General features: G+C 43.1%; 1 protein-coding gene across 5 annotated transcripts in view; it reads right to left on the reverse strand.

Moving 5' to 3' along the window:
* The window catches only part of INPP5A (inositol polyphosphate-5-phosphatase A), a 429,418-nt gene extending 413,050 nt beyond the window's left edge, over positions 1–16,368 (reverse strand). For 4 of the 5 annotated variants that reach the window (XM_077822695.1, XM_077822696.1, XM_077822697.1 and 1 more), the window contains exon 1: positions 15,720–16,368. In XM_077822695.1, the coding sequence (XP_077678821.1) occupies positions 15,720–15,794 (75 nt within the window). In that variant the 5' untranslated portion in view covers positions 15,795–16,368. The remainder of the gene's footprint in view (positions 1–15,719) is intronic. The other variant, XM_077822699.1, reaches the window with a different exon arrangement.
* Between the last annotated feature and the right edge of the window lie 6,227 nt (positions 16,369–22,595).

Consider the following 22,595-nt stretch of genomic DNA (forward strand, 5'->3'; position numbering starts at 1 on the left):
CAGAATTGATGCAAATTACTGAGGTTGGAATAACACTGACTAAGATTAAAACATTTATTACTTTCTATTATTTGCCTTAAGATAATGCCTCCAGTCCAAAAGCAGAATTGGGGCTTCATTGTGCTAGACGTTGTACAACAGAGTAAACTTGTCCCTGCCCTAAAGACTTTACTTGCAATTTTAAAGGACTTAAAAAAATTCTTCAAAATAACCTGGTCATTTTTAAAAAATGTCATCCATATATAACTGCACATAATTTTGTTAGAGAATACATAACATTGTGTCACTGTTGCCTTGTACTCCCTGTTCTCTCTAAGTATAAAATGAGATAACAAATGAATATAGATTATTATAAACTTGGGGCAGGGACCGTCTTTTTATTCTGTGATTGTACAGCACCAAGAGCAATGGGGTGCTGGTCCATGACAAGAGCTCCTAGACACAACAGTAAAAACAAAAAACGTTGGTAAAACTGTCAGTTGATAAGACCATACCACATTTTTGAAGTTTTCCCTCATTTTCTCAGACAGCATCAGTCCTGGTTTCACCCAAACAACTAATCTGGCAGTTACAAAGACTTTTAAGTGCCACTATATTATCACATTGATGCTCTTTCTTATGATGCTTTTGTCAGCATGAGAATAAGAATTTGGAGGATTGTTTTGCTCTTCTATCCTCGTTACTATTTCACATCACAGAAAATCTTTCCCTCTTAAGAGTCTGAGACATCAAATTCTATTAAATGGAGAGCTGAAATGAAACTGGAGGGAGCAGGGGGGAGGGAGGAGACCAGAAAAGGGTGGGTGTTTCAAAAATAGAAGTACTTGGCAGCAGATATAAGAAGGGTAGCTTTTAGCATGTGACAGATTATTGCAATTTCCTGAAATATCCTTGGAAAACATTATTGTATTGAGTTTATGTATTGCTGTGAGCCAGGATTGTATGTAACCTCTCTGGGGAGGGAAGATGTGAAACCTGGGAGTAACAGATATAAGACCCGGGAGTTCAAAAGATTATATTGAAAATGTGCGAGAGAAGTGTGGATTTTGGGACAATAAAGGTGAAGTGGATTTCCTGGACAATTCCTTGGGTTAGTAATGCAAATTCCCTACCTCCACTTACGTAAAAGTCCAGCATTTTGATGAAGCTACGCCCTGAGAAGGGATCATTGTCCGATGATTACCTGTTAAAGAAGACCAAGATCAAAAGGCATGAGCTGTATAAATGCACAGCTGATCTGCTGACTCTCTAATCAGTTTTGAATCTAAGACAGATGAATGCATAACCATGGGGAAAACCCAGTTGTAGGCTGAAGGATTAAAACCCATCAGAACCCTATGATGGAACTGGGGTGGACTTCTGGTAAGCTTTCAAGCATGCATGCATGTTTTCTCTGCAATCCTTTTACCTTAAAAATAAATGTGCTTGCTCAGGAGTTGGAATTGTGGGATAACTTATAACTATGGGCAGAGGGAAAAGTGAAGTGCAGGCACTGGCCTGTTTAGGCAGTCTGGCTTGCTGAAGATATCACAGGTTAAAGCAGGGAGTTAGCTGTGCAGTCTTAAAATCCCCAGTCTGGTGGGAATGAGACATAGGTTTCCTCCGAGACAGGCTTCTGGCTCCCAGGCATCACCTAACGTGGATACCCTTGGTGGACCACACAGGAGGAATACAGGTTTACAGTATAGTTGCACAGAAACCATGACACAGTAAATACAGAATTTGTGGAAAGAAGATAAAAAGTTTTGTTACAAAAAAGCAGAGACACAAACAAAAGATCCCGAAAAAAAATCTCCCCCTTGAAGTCTGCCTTTTAGTTACATCCTTATGTTTTATTATCGTCACTTTGTGAGAGCACAGTTCCTTCAAATATTGAAGGACAATGAGGATGTAGATTTTAGTAACAGTTCAATTATGTGAGAATTAGGTTAAAGACTGATTCTACCATCTCAAATAATGGTAGAAATTGGAGATACTCTGCTGATACATACAGCATTACCCTCATGGAAGTTGATCCAGTAAATTCAATCGTGCCAGGTAAACAGCTATTCATTGTCTGGAAGATCTTAATTAACCTCTTCTATATTTATTAAAATGAGACTTGTATCTGGTTTACTGATACAGAGAACTTTCTTTTACACTCTAATTCTAAATACATGTAAATTCCAATCACTTTTCCTAGAAAATGCTATAAACCAATAAATACCACATCTGAGAAGTTACTAGTTTAACATTAAGTAACGGAAGATGTAATGAAATAATCCAAGTGCTGCTAAGAACACCTAGAACAATGAACGGTATATTAGTTTTAGAAGAGGTATTGAAAAGCCAAGAGGATGAATACTACAAACAGTTTATTTCAGTCTAATGCCCATTGTATTTAATCCAATATCCTTCTTATTGTCAATGAATAATGCTTCCATGAAGTTGCACACCAAGTACTACACGTTACTACAGTTAATCTGAAAAAATGATTCCTTGTTTTAATATTAATGATACACTCATAAAAGTACACTAAATCATGATGTGATAGCATCTGCATGCAGATGCTCATAAAGGAAGACAACCTCACATGCATTCCTAGGGTACACCCCTCTTCTCTTAGGGGCAAATCAAAACATCTGCTGGGTAAAAGTATTAAATTACACTACATTATATTTCCCTAATACCTTTCTCTCAAAGCAATGGGATGTTGAAAAATGAACTAGAGTTTGATTTTTTTTTTTTTTTTTTAAATTTCCATGTTAGGCTAGATTAAAGAGAAGAAAGGCTTTCCAGGCAGAGAAGAGGTGTTAAAGCAGTGGCCAGAAGTTTCTGGGAAAACATCCTGCTTTCACATTTTTACAGCCATTCTGTCTTTCGAGGTCTCAGTAATTCCTCCATCAGCATGTATGCACACAAATACGCACAACCACATTCTGGTTCCAAAGCTTGTGAAAGTCTGCTGTTCCACAGATGTTAGCAAAAAGAAAAGGAGTACTTGTGGCACGTTAGAGACTAACATTTATTTGAGCATAAGCTTTCGTGAGCTGCAGCTCACTTCATCGGATGCATTCAGCGGAAAATACTTTTTCCGCTGAATGCATCCGATGAAGTGAGCTGTAGCTCACGAAAGCTTATGCTCAAATAAATTTGTTAGTCGCTAACGTGCCACAAGTACTCCTTTTCTTTTTGCGAATACAAACTAACACGGCTGCTACTCTGAAACCTGTCATAGATGTTAGGACACTCATAAATGGTAAATCAGATTTAATGACATTTACAAGCCAAGAATACAGTCCTGCCCGAAAACATGAGTTTACATTACCAGTACTATGTGGTTCTGGCTCTAACTTGCATATTCTGGTTAATCTCAAAAGTAATAAAGTGCCCGGAAAAGGGCGGGGGAACCTGCATCAATAAATTAGGTCAGCCTCCATGTGCATTCTATCAATGTTGGAGCTGTAGAATTCATTACTTAAGAAGGCAATAAAAATGTGTTCAGTAGAGTTCATGATAACCAGGATTAGAGTACTGTTGTTCTCAAGGTGATATATGACTTGACTTGCCCCCATAACTGAACACGTACATTTTACCCCTGCAAAATATCCTTTAACTCAAACTAGCTAAAAGTCACCACCCTGCACTTTAAACGGCTAGCTGGGAGAGGAGGGCAATGCTTTCTGGCTTGGGGGAGGAGGGGAGACGTAAAACTGCTGGAAAAGCAGTCAGCATGGTGGACGACTCGCCACCTAGGAATTTAGGGTTTAAAAAGACCTAGGGTTTAAAAAGGTTGGCCAGTGCCTGGATCCTCCCTTCGTCACTCAGAGCAGGCTAGGCAGCACCCACCCTCCCTATTTAGGTCAGAAATATGCCGGCTGATTAGCTATATGTGCTGTGGGCATTATGCTAGCTGCCCTGTTGAGAGGGGCTGGGAAGGAATTTTTTCCCTTACCACCATATTGGCCAGGTGTGGTGTGTGGGGGGGAGGGGGGGTGTTCACCTTCTACGCAGCAGGTTCACGTGGACTCTGTTCATGCATGGCATGATGGGCTGTAGGCCATATGTCGCAACTCTTTATTTAAGCGTAAAGTGGATGTTCAGTGCAGGTACTCCATAAATTAAGGCACAAAAGAATGGAGAAACCGCTTGGAAAAGGAATTAAGGAGAGGTGCTTGGTAAGTGAGCAAGCTGGGGGCAGATAGGGACTCCTCTGATTGGTACAGCAGGGAGCCAACCCCCACAAAATTATAGTCCACCTTAACCCCTTCTACGACGGGGGGTGGGGGGGGGCGGTGGTCAGTAAGGTCCTGGCAAGGGAATTGCTGGAGCGACCTGGATGAAAAGGAGAGGGAGCTGGTGGAAGTCATCTGTCCTGTTCCACCCCATCCCCCACCCCCCCAGAATTGGAGGTTCCCAGCTGTGGCTCTGCTGGAGGGACACGAACAGAAAGGTCGGGGGGGGGGGGAAGAAAAGAGGGTGGTAAAAGCACTCACACCCCACCCCATCCCAGGTTAATTGTGGGGGTTTCACCTGCACTGCACATTTTATCTGCTGGGTTAGTCCCAGACATCTAATAATAAAGTTGCAGCCTGATTAAACTCATATCTAATGTCTCCTGTCATTCTTTCAGCATAGCCAAACAATAACTATTACACATAGTGCAGAAAGCAGCAAGCAGAAAGCATAGACTTTTCCCACCTACTATTTGAACCCTTCCACCCATGTTTGTTTTCCTAATAAGATCAATCTTAGATCATCAGAAACTTGTTTTCCTGGTAGATTTCCAAGTGATCCTGTTAAACCTGTAAAAGAAAAGGCTACCAACCCTTTTTGAATATATCCTCACTTTTAAAAAAAATAAATAAATAAATTAAGAGGAGAATTGCCAATGGGAGATAAGACAGGGAAACAAAACGTTTAAGAGATAAAAAGGAGATGCCTTTTTAGCAGTCTGAAGGGAGACAAAAGTAATGGAATGAAGAAGAGAACAGAAATGAAAAGAAACAGAATGGAGAAAAAGTAAATACCACAAAAAACACATTAACTTGAGGCCTTTTAGAGACACATCATACAATTACTGAGAGCCTGATTAGCTGTGTGTGTAAAACTTCCAGTGAAATCAATTTATATAAAAAGGAAAGACTGATGAGATCTTGGAAACAAACAAAATCTCTGAAATTTGAGATCGGTATTCCTATTGCTTAGGGGTTGCCAATCATCCAGGATTGGCCTGGAGTCTCCAGGAATTAAAGATTAATCTTTAAAGATTAGGTCATGCGAAGAAACCTCCAGGAGTAAGTCCAACCAAAACTGGCAACCCTACTCTTGCTATAAAAGTCAAGGCTTGAATCCTTTTAAATACAGATTTAATCCACATGGAAAATATCTAGTATCAACCGTTTCCAAATTTCAAATTACAACATACAATAAATTACTGTAGTTCACCTATAATTGTAAGTAGGCAACAATACATGCAGCAAAGTAAACTAACCGACACTGGTATTAACACTTTCTCTTAAGTATTCTGCAACTTGCCTAATAAACTGAAATTCAAATACTTTGAAAACAGTTTCTTAAGCCATGACCTGTGATCCACTGATGGATGGTCTTTGAAATTCAGTATATCAAGTGATGCTAACTCTCCTGTTTTACCTAAAACACACATCATATTAAAGAGAGCTAAAATACATACTTGCCTCATATTACTTTTCCATGTAAGCAACTGCTGTAGGTGCCAGACAATCATCATCAATGGGAGAGAAGATGGTCCACAAGATAATCACTTCAGTCTCCTGCCTAGAGGGGACTGAACAATGTCAGATCTTGGAAATATTAAAGCCCAGCTGCTGAGAGTATCATAAAATCCTGTGTATGTATTTAAAAAAAAAAAAAAAACGTACAGCTGATTTTAAACACAGAAATCCAGTTTGAACAATATAAACTTTGCACTTATTTATTTCCGAATAAACAGCTTGCTGAAGCCCATATTCCAAGCAGATTGGCCACACAACTTTTTCATCCATTTTCTTCAGCAAATAGAAAATAATCTACTTGAGTCTCTTGCGTAGGTACATTCAAAATGTTTTACTGTTTTATTACTCTGTAGAGTCTTAATTTATTCTCACATTTATAAGGACAATAAACTGCTTTATTCTTTAATTCCCTCTCAGCAGTCATTGACTACCACATCCTTAGGGAGCTGAAAATAAAAGTTGAATTCTGAGCGTAGTTAACCATCTGCATGCCTCTCAAAAGTGGAGGAAGTGATATGCGTGTGTCACACAGCTAAATAGGACAGAACCACAGGGATTCTACGTGCCACCTGAAAGAGGTATATATCTATGTTACAAACATCTTCTATTTTGCAACCCTATCATCTCAGAAGGGGACTGCTGTCTTATGTAAGCGAGTGAGCCCTGAACGCATGAGTTACTTATATGCTGCCATCTGGAAAGCTACACAGCTGCTTTAATGTCACTTAGAACTTATATAAGTACCATGTAAAGGGCTTATGAAAGTTATTGTCAAAACTGCATGTGCGAGAGCAACAGGTATGCTGTGCATATGTACGCTGTGCTGTTTATCATCATTTACCTAAGCCATAAGCAAACAAGGAGCTAACAAACTGATGCAGGCTCCCAAATCAACTTAACTATCGTCCGCAGTTTATTAAGCAGGAATACACGCAGTTTCAAGCTGTTCCTTGTGTGCGCGCGAAAGACAATCCTATGATAATGTAGTTGCCCCTCTCAGGCATCGTTATACCTTGTTAATAGGACAGGTAGTAACAAACGCCACAACAAAGAAAGCACTCAAGTGCTGCAGAGGAAAATGATACCCTACGATTTCTCGCCCCTCCCCCCACCCGACTATTTTTTTATATCAAGTGGGGAAATTTTAGGTGGGGCCAAAATGAGGCCCACATTTAAGTTTCAACTTTTCCCCCCAAGCTTCACCTGATTTAACAAATGCTAACAAAACAGAAGTGAAAGAGGTGGGGAAAAGATACAACTGAGATTCTTTTTTGGGGGGAAGGAAGATGGAAGAGTGTAATGGGGGGAAAGGATTTAAAAAAAGACAGATTTAAGATTCTGCCATAAAGATATCAATGCACTTGGTGACTGTATGCAGCATTTTCCAGTACGCTTCTAACTTCAAAGAAAGGAAACTGGGAAGGGCAATATTGTTATAACAAACAACGCTCATTTTAAGCATCTTCACAGACAGCAGCTGCATACCACCCTCCAAATAAGAAACTGAAAAGCAGACACCAACATCAGAGGACAGTAGAGAGGGGAGGGGAAAAGAAAGATTTACAGTGATGGAAAGTGAGAAAGAAATGTTAAAGGTTTTGATATAAAAAAAAATAAAAGCCAAACCCCCACAATTACTGAAAAATGCTTCTTCCTTGGCTCTCTAAAACAGCATTCATCAGTATTTGTTGGTTAGACCTAAAATTGGAATCCCCACTTATAAAAGGATTGTTTTCCAATGTCACTTAACCCCGGATGCAGAAACAAAGTAGACTAGAGAATAAACTCAGATTTTAGGGCCAAATTCTTTAATGAGGGTTGCAGAAGGCCAAGTACATTGGTAGCAGTATGAAGGGAGCCCCTCCCGAGAGTTTACAACCAAGTGACATGACGCTGTTTTGCAGGAGGTCTTTCTGAACTAATGGATGGGTGCTTAGGGTGGGGCACGAGTGGAATGGTTGATCACCAGTACACAAATTCACTGGCCAAGCTGGTGTTGGGGAATCCTCCTTTTTTCCCCTGTGTCTTCTCCCTCCTCCCCTCCAGCAGCCCAGCCTCTATGCTCCTCACCATGGTATTTGAGCTAAATGCTAGAAAGAGGTCCCTAATTAAGGTCCCAATTTCGCAAGGTATTTAAGCACGTGAGTAGTCCCACTGAAGCCAACAGGACTACACACATGTGCTGAATTACCTTGCTAAATCAAGGCCTTCATCCAGCCAGACTTGACACTGTTTGTTTTTACTTCCTTGTTGTTGTACCACCATCCAAGATGATGCCAGAACAGCTCAAGGAATAAGAGCATGACAACTAAAGTGTTGCACATGTTTGTTCTTAGCAATGAAGTAAAAAAGTTAAATAATTTTGTAAAAAGCATAATAGTTCAGATCTGAAGGAATAGTAAAAGGGGCTTTATCAAACTTCAAGCTTTGCTTAAGTACTATACAGGTTTTTCTTAATACCCACTTGAAAAAATAAACACTTTTCCATCCTACAGAAATTAAGGTATCCAACAGAATTCAAAATAGTTTTTTCCTGAATAAAGTGTTTACCACCTCTATCAGGTAATGCCAATTAAACTCATCGACACCTAGTGTGAGAAGCAAACTACACTGACTATTTCAAGCATGGAAAACTTGGATCACACTTAGTAAAGACTGAATTACATACTGCATTCACCGTCCATTAAAGGACAAACTGGTTTTAAAAATGAAATGTCTATATGAAAAGTATCTATGCTTCAGATTTAATGGCTTTTATCTTTCTCTTACCCACACTTTCATTCTGACCTGATTTTAGTGCCCACTACCTTGAGAACTGTTCGGACTAGACTGATAGCTGAGTATCATCAAAATGCTTGTAATTACATCTATACAACATATAAAGCATTAGAGAGCGTATTTCCAGAGGACCTAAGTGACTTAGGAGCCTAAATCCCATTGACACTCAATGAAAATGGGCCTTGGGCACTTTTGAAAATTTTATCCTAACTATCTAAGTCAAAGAGTCAGTAATAATATTGGCAGGTAAAATCTTGCTAGAACCGAAGTGAGGAAAAAACAAGATGGCAACCAGAATGACCTGATTTTAAGAACGGGTGCTCTCTCACTTAAGTTATTTTTCCATATTGTAGTTGAACTTGGGCCACACTGACACAAATACTTTTACAACTAGTAACATTTCTAAACACTAGTTCTGAACCAATGACCAAAATAAAGCCCCAAAGAGTATCACCCACCGCTACTCTAAAAGACAAACACCCTAGCGCTACCCCCAGGACTAAGAACCAGTATTTTTGTTTAAATAATACATTCTTTGTATTGATGATGGAATTTTAGTTAGGCCCAAATTGTGACCTACCTTAAAGTTTCACCTTTCTCCACCCCTAACCTCAAGGTCCATCTGATCTGTCTACCTGAAAGAGGGGAAGAGACGTGGTTGTCTGCCTGCATTGGGTGGGAGTAGGTGATGGTATCTGCCTCAACAAAAAAGATAGGTATGACCTGTGCTTGTACACATGTGAGCCAGTCTGCTACATTCATTGACAATAATATATTAAGAAATTGATTATTGCAAGCAGGAATACCCTGCATGAAAGTCAAACAGGATTGCCCGGATACACACTAACAATTGAAACTAAGATCCCAACACTGCAAAGAGACCCTGCTGAGCTAAGTCCCACTGAAGTTAACAGGATGTTTTGTGGATACAGTAACTCCTCACTTAAAGTCGTCTCGGTTAACGTTGTTTTGTTGCTGATCAATTAGGGAACATGCTCGTTTAAAGTTGTGCAATGCTCCCTTATAACATGGTTTGGCAGCCGCCTGCTTTGTCCACTGCTTGCAGGAAGAGCAGCACATTGGAGTTAGCTGGTGGGGGCTTGGAACCAGGGTGGACCAGCAGCCCCCTATCAGCTCCCCGCTCTCCTACATTCCCTGTGCGGCAGCCGCCCAGCAGGCTATCAACTGCCAGCAGTTCAGCTGTCCCGCCCCCCACTGCCATGTGCTGCTCCTGCCCTCTGCCTTGGAGCTGCTCTCCAGAGCCTGCTGCTTGCTGTGCGAGTGGGGGAGGGGAGGGAGGGACTAATGTCAGGGTGTTCCCCTCCCCCTTTTTCCTGCACCCACTTACCCCTTCTCCATATACAACGGGGTGGAGACACAGACGAAGAGAGACAGAGAGAGCTTGGGCAGCAGCTGCTGTCTCAACTTCCTGATCAACTTAAAAAGACAATGTACTTAAGAGTGGTGTCAGCGTACTTAAAGGGGCAATGCGCATCTCTCTCCCCCCCCCCCCCCACACAGGGTGTGTGTCTCTGTCTGCCATGCTGTCTCCCCTCCCTCCATCTGTGCACCCTTGTAGAGTGAAAGGCTACATTAACAACATGTTAACTCTTGAGGGCTCAGCCAAAAGCTAGTTAATCATTTAGTCTGGTGAAAAAGTTTTCCCTGGCACCTAACCCTCCACCCCCATTTACATTAATTCTTATGGGGAAATTGCATTCGGTTAACATCGTTTTGCTTAAAGTCGTATTTTTCAGGAACATAACTACAACGTTAAGCAAGGAGTTACTGTATAAAGATCTGCTTTAGTGGATCCCTTTGCAGTTTCGCTGTACATGTTTATCATAAGCTTTAATAGACCTATCCTTCCTCAGTGCTGTTCACCCCTCCTCACACACTTCTGGGGAAGATTAACATTTGAAATGTTTCCTAAATAACTCACCCATTTCCCCAACCACCATCTTATCACACACAACTGATGGGCTCCTAACTCTTATTCTAAAGAAAATGAAAAGCAACAGCAATAAGTAATTTATTACTTCTTAATTAACTGAAGAGACTGCAGAAAGCTGGGATGGGAGGAGGAAAGTAGGTCATCGCTGGATCTTACTAAACTGCAGACCTTAAAGTCCTAAGCTGTTTTGTTTTTTACTGGAAGTTAATGGTTTGTCTGTTTTAGTGAAAACTCCTCACAAGTAGAATCTGGCTACTCAGCATTCCAGCAACAGGTATTTTGTTTATTTGTTTTAATAGTGTGCTAAAACAACCTAGACAAAAAATACACACCCCTAAATCTGATGCAAACATTAACTATGATTTTAATATAATCAAAACTATACACAATAAACACACAAATGTGCCAGTCAAATTAAGTTCTTTGCTACTATGAACACTGTCTATCCATTGTCAGGTAGATGTGAAGTTGTGTAAGTGCAGCAGAAAAAGCAAAGGGGGGGGGGGGGAGCAGTAGCCTACAAGTAACCTGAACTCCCATCTTCTGTTGTCAGCAACTGTATACTGTGATCAACAGGAAGTGTTTATACAGTGAGACTTGTGTTAAATGATTAAATACAGTATATAAGAACATAAAGCAAGTTGTATGCACCAACATATCTGTAAAATACATTCGCAAATCTCAGAAACATTGCATTTATGCTTCTAATTAAACAGTCCCAATGACTGGGGGAAGGAGAGATCAAGAAACCCAAGTCACTCATGACCGTTAAATCCAGCAATACGAACTCATGAGTTCGAGAATAATCTGCTATAAATGGGGCAGATGACTGAAGGGAGCAAATCAGTAAGCTATGAGAAGTTACTTTCCCCAATACAAGGGTACAAGATACCAATTCTCACTCAATACAAAAATGGTAACCAAAATAGCAGTACTACTAATCTGAGATTAAGAAAGGTCATGCCACCCAACTGAAACTCTCTACCATGAAAAAAAGATTTTAATCTGCTCCACTATGAAAAGTTGGTTTCAAATAAGGAATAAGCCAAGTAAGCAGTGCCAATCTTAATAACCTTATTTGGAGTGCGAGTCATATTTTTGCTGCACAGCAACATCAGTGCTACAAACTAGAGAAAGTTATTTACCATAAACCCTGTGTAATCACAGTTTATTTAGATGATGCAGAGGGAAGAGAAATCACACACACTTTTTAGTCTGAAGGCTGGAAGAGCAGCAGCCACAATACCTTGATGCAACCAGGTCCAGTAAATCCATATAACTGTAGATCTCCTGGACTCTCCCCTCAACTTGCCCCCCACGCTACCCTTATTCATGGTTAGTTTCAAAACGGCAGCACACGGGGTTTCAAGGCCTGTGAGTGCAGTTTCCTTTGGGCAATCTTAATATGGGGTTTAAGGTGTGTAAAGCCTTGCACAAACCTTTTGCACAAGGATGAATTACACACCAATGAGCCAAAGAACACAGTATAGCGTTGCACAGAATATTCAGATTCAAACCTCCAACCCACCTCCAATTTCCATGTTGTACCATTAAAAATGAATTACACTACATTTTGAGGCCCAGCAATACCATACTAAAATGTACAGAGAGGAGTTAGATTTAATGTAAAATTAAAAACTCAGAATAAGAGAAATATGTGCACTGAAAAGGATTTTTCAGGCAAAAATCTTAAAGTGGGTGAAATCTACAAAAATAAGTACTTATTTGCTAGTGCAATCAGTTCACGTCACAGGTTCTTATTCTTTTCCTGAATAATAAGATCCCAACAAACAAAAGCAATCATCTGCTAACTCATAAATATGGAACCTAAAAGCTTAAATTCACAAACCAGTCTAATTTCAACTTCATCATACTTTAATGAAACCAACATAATTCCAGAAACCTGACCGGTCAATTGCCAGGCACAATTAAAAACAGCACCAAACCAGAAGTGTAATCAAGAAACTTCAGGCCAGTCTTTTTATTGCCCACCTTAAAGTTGATATATCCAAATACACCCTTTCTTCTTCTTGTTGTAGAAACTCTTTTTGTTTTCATTTTAAGAGAATAACCAACATATTCCTTTTTGGGCTCATGTACATTTCAATGAATAATAAAAGTGCTTCAGATCCTCTAAGAATTTTAACACCTCCTACAACACAAATTAAGAGCTTCCAGGCAGTCACTGAATCTCAAGACATGGATTACCTCAATGACAGTGCTCAAAAGTCAAGAGATAAAATCCCTACCAGCCGTAGGAGAATTTACACAACACATTCTGAGCTAATGCTCTAGCATGTATTTTTCTGAAGAGAGAAAGCATACTGAGACTAATTACTTTGCCACTTCAGGCTCTGGTCCTGCAAACACATTTATAATTGTATTTCACTCAGTGAGACTACCCATGTACATAAAGTTATTCACCTGAGTAAAAGTATGAAGGATCAAGGTCATAATTTGTACATATTCTTTTTCTAATACAAAACTGAATACATGTGCATTTTAAAATAAATGTAGGCCGAATTCAAACTGTGTTTTTTAATAAAATTAGTTAAAAGACTAACTGTGTCTTTAATGCAGGCATCTATCAGTGTCCTATGAATGGTGAAATTCCACTTGCTTTAATTATGACAACAAAAAAACTGGAACTTGCTCACTGAGGTACACTTAAACAATGATTTGCGTATAACACATGAACATGAGGCAAATCTAATGTTAGTTCACTTGGCTACAGTCTTCAACTAAGAGAATCTTGGGCCCCAAATCATGCAAAGACTTACGCATGTTCTCAATTTTATGAGCTGTGAGGCAATGGGACTACTCCATTCACCATGGGTGAAAGCCTGGTTTCATCAAAAAGTCAACTGGAGCTTTGCCATTGACTTCAGAGGGACCAGAATTCACCCCACACATGTAAGTCCTTGCAGGATCGGAACCCTGGCTGTTATCCCAGCTATCATTCTGAAGGTTGTGCAGTTTAAAGCATTCTGATAAACTAACTTTTGCCAATTTACAAACAAAATTTCTCCTCTTTGCTTTTTAATCCTAGCCATGTCCAGTGCTAGAATATTTTTTCCTCTGGAAAAATATTTAAAATATTTCTGTGAATAATATATTGCGCTAAACAAAAATTAAAGCATTATATTTTCATGACACGATGTAAAAAAATATTGGGGTGGGGGGGGAAGTATAGCTGAGTTGCAGCATTTTTGAGATTACTGGAAGGAATGCAGTAGATTTCCCCCTCCCCCGTGAGAATGAAAGCAATGTAAGGTTTTATTTCTGAAGCTTCAGAACCACAGAGAAAGAATTGTATCATCTGAGACCATGATATATTGCTTGATACGTTAAGAAAAAATGAAAACCTAGAAGAGTATAAATAATATTCTAAGAAAGCATTTTGCTGCAGACTAAATTACTCTGGTTACCTTGACATTTTAACTAAGGCCTCCAAAGAAACAAAAGTCCACCCTCAGCAAATATTCAACTTACAAATTTACTAGTAGGAGAACAAAACAGCTGACATAAAATACAACAACGCTGGGGAAAAGGGCATTTAAAAACGAACAAGTAGTCAAGTTTTATGGAAAAAAGTGCAACACCTTATAAATATTTACAAAAATACAATAATATTAGCTAAATAAAAACAGATTTATCATACACAACCACCATAAAAAGAAAAGGAGTACTTGTGGCACCTTAGAGACTAACAAGTTTATTTGAGCATAAGCTTTCGTGAGATACTTCATTGGATGCACGAAAGCTTATGCTCAAATAAACTTGTTAGTCTCTAAGGTGCCACAAGTACTCCTTTTCTTTTTGCAAATACAGACTAACACAGCTGCTACTCTGAAACTAGTCATCACCAGATATCACTCCAAGCCTTTTTGGTTTTAAAAATATATGTATAATTGGAGAGATTCTAAAAGCTACAGAAAGGAAAACTACTTTTGCTTGACAACAGTTTCACTGAGTTGCACAGAGCTCTCTGAAGGCTTAAGTGTAGAGGAGTGTGTGTACATGAACATGGCTAATCCTTTAAATGAGAGTCAATCTCCGATTTGTAGTTTCTAATTAAAAAGCACTAACACACTCTTGCCTTTATTCCTTTCATATGTGAAACAATTTCTCTAACAGCAACGCCCCACTGGCAGCTACCACCTTTTCCCTGGCATTCCCGACTTGGAAGTCTACTTCGTTTATACAGCCCTCGGGGAGCGTGTATAAACAAAAAAGAAACACAACAAAGTCACCAGGGCACGGAGTGAACATGGCACACTGTTGCTAACCGGCTGATGATAAACAAACAAACTTTCCCCAGAGAGCAAGCCTTGGGGCGGTGGATTTGCCGCTCAGGGATCTTCAGAGGCAGACCCTAGCAGTTTTCTATCTAGGAATGGAGGATGCATGGGAAGCAGTGAATCCTTCCCCCACCCCTGGCAAGGACTGCTTCAGGCAGGGGGGCGGCTGGGGAGGAGGCAGAAGGCTAGCTGGCTCCGCACTGCCCAGACTTTGCTGCATGCTGCCGGGAATGGGGGAGGACCGGGACAGCGGAGCTGTGAGAAGGCTGGGAAGCTTCCCCAGCCCGGAGGCAGGGCGTGCGGGGAAGAGGTGGTTGCAGCAGCACGGCGGCAGTCGCTTCCCACGCCCGGCAGGCAGGACCGACCCCGGCCCGCCTGTACGTGCGGGACCCGCCCGTGAGAGCCGCGCTAGGAGCGGTGACGGTGAGATGATGCCTCCCCCCGCCCCGGGCCGGTGAGGCAGCTGGAGCCGGAGCCCTTTCTCCAGGCCCCTCCCGCCGCCGGGGTGGCTCAGAGGACGAGCACGAACCTTGCAACTGGCCGGTGCTCCCCCTGGCAGTGCCCTAGCGCTGGTGCTGCCCGTGCAAAGCCCGCCCCCCGCGCTCGGGCTGGGCGGCGCTCCGAGCCCCTACCCCCTTCGCCGTAGAAGAACGAGCGGGCGGCAGGGCGCTAGGACCGGGCAAAACCCACCCACCAAGGCAGTGAGCAGCCTGGGATCCTGCTCGTTATTCCGAGCCACTCCGGGGAGATGCACCGGGACCTCCGCCGCCCCAGAGACGCGCGCACCCCCCCCCCCCCCCCGCACAGCCGGCATCCTCCGCGCAGCCCGGCCAAGGGCTCGGGCGCCGCACGGGCGAGCTGGGACTCAGGAACGCCCCGGGCGGCAGCGACAACCTGGGCTCCCGCCTCCCTCCCTCCCGGTGTGCAGACACCCCCAGCCACGCTACTTACATCATCAAAGAGGGATCCAACGTTGGCTGTTACTAACAACATTCCGGTACCTGCCGCAGCCCCCTTCACCGCCATGACACCGCCGGGGGGGAGAGTTTACAAATTCACAGCCGCCCCCGAACCCGGGGCGAAGCGGGCTCTCCGTGGGAACGCCGGCGGGGGGGAGGCGGCGGGGTGCGACCGGCGGAGCCCTGGCCCCGTGGAAGTTTCCAAGTCAGTTTCAAAGCCCCCCGGGGGGAGCTGCTGCCCCTCTGCCGCCCCTGCCTCGCTCACTCGCTCGGCTGTGCGCCAGGGGAGGAGCAGGAAGGTAAGCGAGGGATTCTCAGTCCTCCCGCCTGGGGGAGGCACGGAGACATCAGTGCCGAGCAGCCCCTGGGCTCATTGCTGCCGGATCACCCTCTCCCCGGCTCCCGGGCTGGAGGCGAAGACTTTGTTCTTAGATTTCCCCCTTCGCAGCCATTAGGCTCCCGCCAGGAAAGTTCCTGCTGGTGGAGGCGGCGGCGGCTGAATCCCGGTGCATGGCCAGGCTCTGCGGAAGGGGCTCCAGCGGTCTCCCCGCACGCGCCCGGGCAGCGGCACTGCGCGAAGCCCCCGGCACAGCCAGAGCTGCCCTTGCCGCTGCTGCTACTCCCAGCCTTTGGCTGCAATAACAGAGGCAGCGGGGACTAGGGCTCTGCGCTCTCTGACGTCACAGGCCTGATACGACGGGGCTGCTCTTAAAAGGGCAACGTCAGCTAGCTCCCTGCTGCTGTCCAAGGGGCGGGGGGAGAGCGATTGGCAGGCGTGTCCCCACCAGCAGCCCCCTCTGTGCCTGTCTGCGGGTGATCTGTGGTTTATCACTGGCTGAGGCCCCTCCTGGCTCCCTGTTGAGTGAGGGAAGGTTCGGGCACTGGCATTCAGGTCCATGCACAGATCCCTTTACCCCTACTCTAGCTCAGTAGATAAAGCACTAGACTGGGACTCAGTAGACCTGGTTTCCATTACTGGCTTGGCCACTGCCTGCTAGGTGACTTTGGGCAAGTCACGTTGGTTCACTGTGTGTTAGCTTCCCCATCTGCAAAATGGGGGTGATCATACTGATCTCCTTTGTATAGTACATGATAAGTGCTATATAAGCATTTTGTTCTATTATTATTATTACATGTAATACTGCTTCTCTGAATTATATACATTATGGCCCTATTCTATACACCCTCTTTGGACATTTGTTACACTTAGCATTTGGGGACCTCTTTGCTTCCTGCTCCTCAAGGAACTGAAATTGAATGTTCTGGATGCACTGAGCTGGTGGCAGTTGGTCTCAGAATGAAGCAGGCCAGGACGCTTTGAGAGATGGGGGAATTAAGGTGCGGTCTCAGGTACAGTTAGGCTCTCAAGGTTCCAGCCCATGGTGATATACACTCAAAGTCTCATGAACAACAAAGGATTGCCCTAGTGGGGCTGCCCGATATAAATAGTCCAGTTAACCTCTGTATGTTTGTTTTAATGTTTATCCAAATAAAGACAAAAACCCAACACACAATAGTTCCCAATCCTATGCTATGAAAGCAGAGCTCCTCCTGCCTAGCACCAGGGACACTCCCTGAAGGAAGCAATCACACACTGGCCTGCAGTCCCCCAGAGTTCAGTTCTTTTAGTCCTGCCACCCTATTTGCAGGTATTCTCAAGTATTCAACTATCAAGGGGGCTAGCACGGCCCCCTTGCCAACAACAGGCTGCTGCTTAGCTGTTCTCTCCCAGCTCATGCCTTCTCTTCACAGGCTGCCTCTGACCTACTGCTCCTGCTCAATGCATCCTCTGGCTCCCTCCTGAGCCAGGTTCCCTCCCTTCCCAGTGCTGGATGAAGTATGGAGTCCTGTACTGGCAGGATGTTGTGCTGGAATTTAACACTGCCCTCTAGGAGCTCACAGATTCATCACAACACCTTGAGAGAAGCAGGATTACAAGTAAGTAATGATTCCAGCAGGGGCCAAAATCACCTTATCCGATGAATTTGGCTGTCTTCCCCACTTGCTGTTGGGAAGAGCAGCCAACCACACCTAGCAGCTCAGCGTGGTGCTGCTCCCTTTTCCTCTCCAATGAGCAATGAGATGGCCCTCTGCTCCTCCTTCCTCTCTAAAACACCTGGCCTGGGAAGGGGCAGAGCGGGGTGAAGAACCCCCGAAGCCCCTTCCCAGGCTTGAGGAGAGGAGTGAAGAACCCCAGGAGCTGCAGGGGAGGCAGAACAAATGTGGGGCCACAACTGATGTGTGAGGACTGAGGGGACAGGATTGATTTGGGGTTTGTGACAGAATTAATTGCTGGGCAGAAGGATGGGCAGATGGGGTAATGAGACCCTCACCCACACTTTTTCAGACCACTTTAAGCACAGAGAAAAGCACTGTGCAAAGAAGAAAACACAAAGTTTGTATTTCAATTCATATATACAGAAGGAAATCTATGTCTTCTGTTAGCACAAATTCAAGTGCTGGACCAGATGCTTAGAGTGTGTCTGGAAGGCTTGACGGTACAAGACATCATAAAAGCTAGTGAGAATTAACTGATTTAATGAAGTGTCTATGACAATATCCTCCTTGTTTGGGAAAGAAAGACCCTCCATTGGGATAGTGGTTTACATGTTAGATGGAGGTCAAGTCCTACACAATCTGACAAACGAAATGTAAGTTCCAGTGTGAAAACTGGTTCTCCATTACCCTAAGGGAATTGTAGTGAGAGGATAAGAAAGAGGAATCAGAGTTATTTCAGATGTCCTGTAAAGCTATTCTGGGAAGACGTGTCAATATCAGTGTGATAATAGCAACTATAATTTGTAAAGAGAGTGTTACAATAGGTAACTTACCAATAAGGGGTGTTAAACATACTATCATATTCTACATATATGATAATTTCTAAGAATGTAAAAAATTCTACTTTCTGAAAGTGCTTGATAAGGGAGGACTGTATCAAACCTGAATATTGCAGTGTCTTAGCTTTCTCTCTATTATGCTTGAACACTGAACATGGTGTCAGAAGTGAGTTGGCGCCTACAGGCACAGGAAATCAGAAACAAAAAAAACAACTAAACAAAATCACACAAATGAAACAATAATCATAGCAGCATACCAGATTCCTGTCCCTGAGTAGATGGACGTAAAGGAGATGTGTTTAGCAATTGGACATTCTTTAGACCACTACAGAAAACTACAGAATAGCAACACAGAAACAAAAAAAAGAACAGCCAGCAGCCACACTATACATTCATTGTAATGGACAAAGGCTGACATATGCTCCAATAGCATCTAGATATATCAGCAGCAGATCAGGAGGACCTGTGTAAAATCCTAGAGGTGCCCCCAAAATAATTTTCAACCCACAAAAAATGTTGTATATGAAAAGTATCTTCAACAATTGTGATCAAAAATCTGGAGAAACAATAGATCAGAATATTGCCAGGCTACTGGACAATGGTTGACTCATCTGATTATCAAAGATTAAAAGATGAACGAATTTGGCATAGATTAGTAATAGGGATGAAAGATACAGACGCTTGAATGCAAATGCCTAGAAAGCCCCCAATAACTCTACCAAGAGCTATAGATGTGTGCAAAGCTAGCGAACAAGTTCATATCCAAATGCAGAGAATAAGTGGAGCAGACACACAGATAATTCACCAAGCAGCTCAGGGAAAGTAGTAAAACACAAAGAAAAATATACCAACATTCATGCAAAAGTAAATGTACAAATACAAAGTAGAAGCGACAAACAAAAACACAAAGACAGACCAGTGAGTGGGGGAGGCAAGCTAACTGTAGAGAAAAACATGAGTATGGAAAAATGCCCTACATAAGGGGGTTATATACCATAATTGTGCCAAGAAAAATCATTATGCCAAAGCTTGCTGATGAGAAAAGCAAAGAAAGAAAAATTGCACCATATTAAGGAATCAGTAACACAGAGCACCAGATTTTGCACGTATGACATTAATGCAGTGCAAACCAGCAAAAATAATGACAGGTTTCAGAGTAACAGCCTTGTTAGTCTGTATCTGCAAAAAGAACAGGAGTACTTGTGGCACCTTAGAAACTAACAAATTTATTAGAGCATAAGCTGTCATGGGCTACAGCCCACTTCATCGGCTGTAGCCCATGAAAGCTTAAGCTCTAATATATTTATTAGTCTCTAAGGTGCCACAAGTCCTCCTGTTCTTTCAGCAAAAATAAATGGTTTATAATACTCAGACTAGCACCACATGCAAAGAGAAGACAGCAGCACACAAATCGGATACTAAATGCCAAATACACAGTGGGCCATTAGTGAATATGCTAAGCTACAAAAAAAGAAAAAAGCAAAACTGCAACCAAGAAAAGTCAAATTAAAACTATTCAATGGCAATGCCACTAAGACAGTGTAAATTACAAAAAGAATACCAAGGAAAAGTATAAAGGCTGAAATTTGAGGTAGAACGTACAATACAGGAAACCCTGTTTTCAGCTAAAAATTAGTTCATGGAGTTACTGACACTCCTCCTGGGACAAATGTTTCACAAAATAGACACACAAGCAAAATAACCAACCTATCCAGAGCAGACAATGCAGCGTAGCATTCCCTGTAGCAGTACTGGATAAAGAAAGCTGGTACCTCGTGGCATATTGGACACCAGCAGGTCGATACAGATAGATGATAATGCCTCTTCGGATCCAATCTCCAGCAGGAAAATAATCAACATTATTAGCCATACCTACCAACAGGACTCTCAGGGATCAGTATCACAGCTGATGATATTCTAGCATACCAACGTGGGGACAGCATGGCAGAAGCTGTGGTAATCATGACCAGAACCTCACTTGTCTACGAGAAAGTGCCAGGGAAGTATCTGAAATTGAATAAATACAATATGAAATTGCAATTCACTGTAGTATCCTTCTTGGGACATTTGCTGACCTCCCAAAGGCTATAACAAAAGGAAAGAGTAATATAGTAGATGCCAACATCTAAAGATGTTAAATCAGTTCAGACACTTAGGGCTAGTCTACCTTGGCAGCGCTTTAACGTGGCTCGTGTAGTCGTGGCAGAGCTCTCCCAGCACTCTAAAAAAAAAACATCTCCAGCACTGGTGCCCTGTCTATACTGGTGCTTTACAGCGCTGAGGGCTCAGGGCGGTGTTTTTTGCCAGTGTAGACAAGCCCTTAGGATTTGTGAACTTTCTGAAAAATTTTTTTCCAAGCCTCTCAGTTGTGTGTGAACCCTTGAGGCAACTACTGGACAAAGATGCAGCACACACATTGTTATCTCAACATGATCCTGCCATCACAGTTTCAAGTCAGCAGGACTTGATGAAATTCTCCCTAGGGTATTTAAGGAACTAGCCAAAGCAATCTCTCAACATTAGTGATTATCTTCGAAAATTCATGGAGGACAGCTAAGGTCCCAGACCACTTGAGAAGGGCAAATATAGTTCCTATCTTGACCGCTCAGCCGAACTTTCATACCCAGAAAGATATTGAAACAGATTTATTGTTTAATCTGATCAAACCTAGAGGATAATAAGGTGATACACAACATAAATTTGTCAAGAACAAATCCTGCCAAACCAACCTAGTTTCCTTCTTTGACAGTGTAGCCAGCCTAGTGTATAGAGGGGAAGCAGAAGAAGTTATATATCTGGACTTCAGTAAGGCTTTTGACACAGTCCCACATGACATTCTCATAGGCAATATGGTCTAGGCTAGGTGAAGTTACTGTAAGGTGGATGCATAACTGATTGGAAGATTATTCTTAAAGAATAGTTACCCATCATTCAGTGTGAAACTGGGAGGATGTACCAAGTGGGGTACTGCAAGGTTCTGTCCTAGGTTTAGTACTATTCAATATTTTCATTTATGACTTAAATGATGGAGAGGAGATTATGCTTACAATATTTGCAGAGGACACTAAGATGGGAGGGGTTGTATTCACTTTGGAGGACAGGATTTCCAGAATGATCTTTATAAATTGGAAAACGGGTGTGAAATCAATGAGAAAGATGCATAGGAGAAAACCAGATGACAGGTGATAGAGGATGGCATCAGCAATCGGAAAGGGGCGGTGGAGCAATATAAGAAAAGAAAGATAAAGGTGGAAGGACTATGATATGATTAGCAAAAGTAGTTTGTATCTTGTTTCATAGATAAGCGAAAGTAATTTGTGTCTAATGCAATGAAAATGGGGAGCCTAGGAACCTCTAGGTCAGCATCCCTGAACTTTTGAGAGTTGAGTGCCCCCCCTTACCCTGTCTGTGACTCCCCAGCCCCCCTGAGCAAGACAGGAGTTAGGGGGCCAAGACTAGGGCCGCAACTGGGGGTGGGTCTGGGCCGGGGCCGCAGCCAGGAGCTGCAGCAGGGGTGGAAGCGGAGCCACAGCTGGGTTGCGGTGGGGACCAGCAGCTGGCCCGCAGCGAGGTTCGACTTCACTCCCGGCCTTGCCACCAGCCTTGGCCCTGGACCAGAAATGGAGCCATGGCCAGCGGCTGAGGTTGGGGATGGGGCCAGGCATGCAGGGGCTGGGAGCCAGACCAGAGAAGAGCTGGGGGTGGGAAGGGGCTGGGTGGTACTCCCTCCCCACCCCTGTGGGGCCTGGCCTGGGCCCTACCATGGGCCCCGGAGGGTCCTCCATGCTCCCTAGGAGGGTGCACCCCACACTTTAGGGACCTCTGTTCTAGATGCGATTGCAATTCAAATGATAATAATTAATCATTAAAAGAGGCTCTCAAAGGAGATTGTAAAGAGGTGGGCCTCCCTAAGCACCTCCTTTTGGCCAGATATGGCACTGCAGGTGAGCCCCACCTCACTGGGTATCAACCATTCTGCTTGCACAGATCAAAGCAATAAGAAGCCAAACCAAACTAGTGAAAAGAAGTAT

This window comes from Eretmochelys imbricata, chromosome 7, assembly GCF_965152235.1.
Source record: "Eretmochelys imbricata isolate rEreImb1 chromosome 7, rEreImb1.hap1, whole genome shotgun sequence".
NCBI classification, from domain to species: Eukaryota; Metazoa; Chordata; order Testudines; family Cheloniidae; genus Eretmochelys; species Eretmochelys imbricata.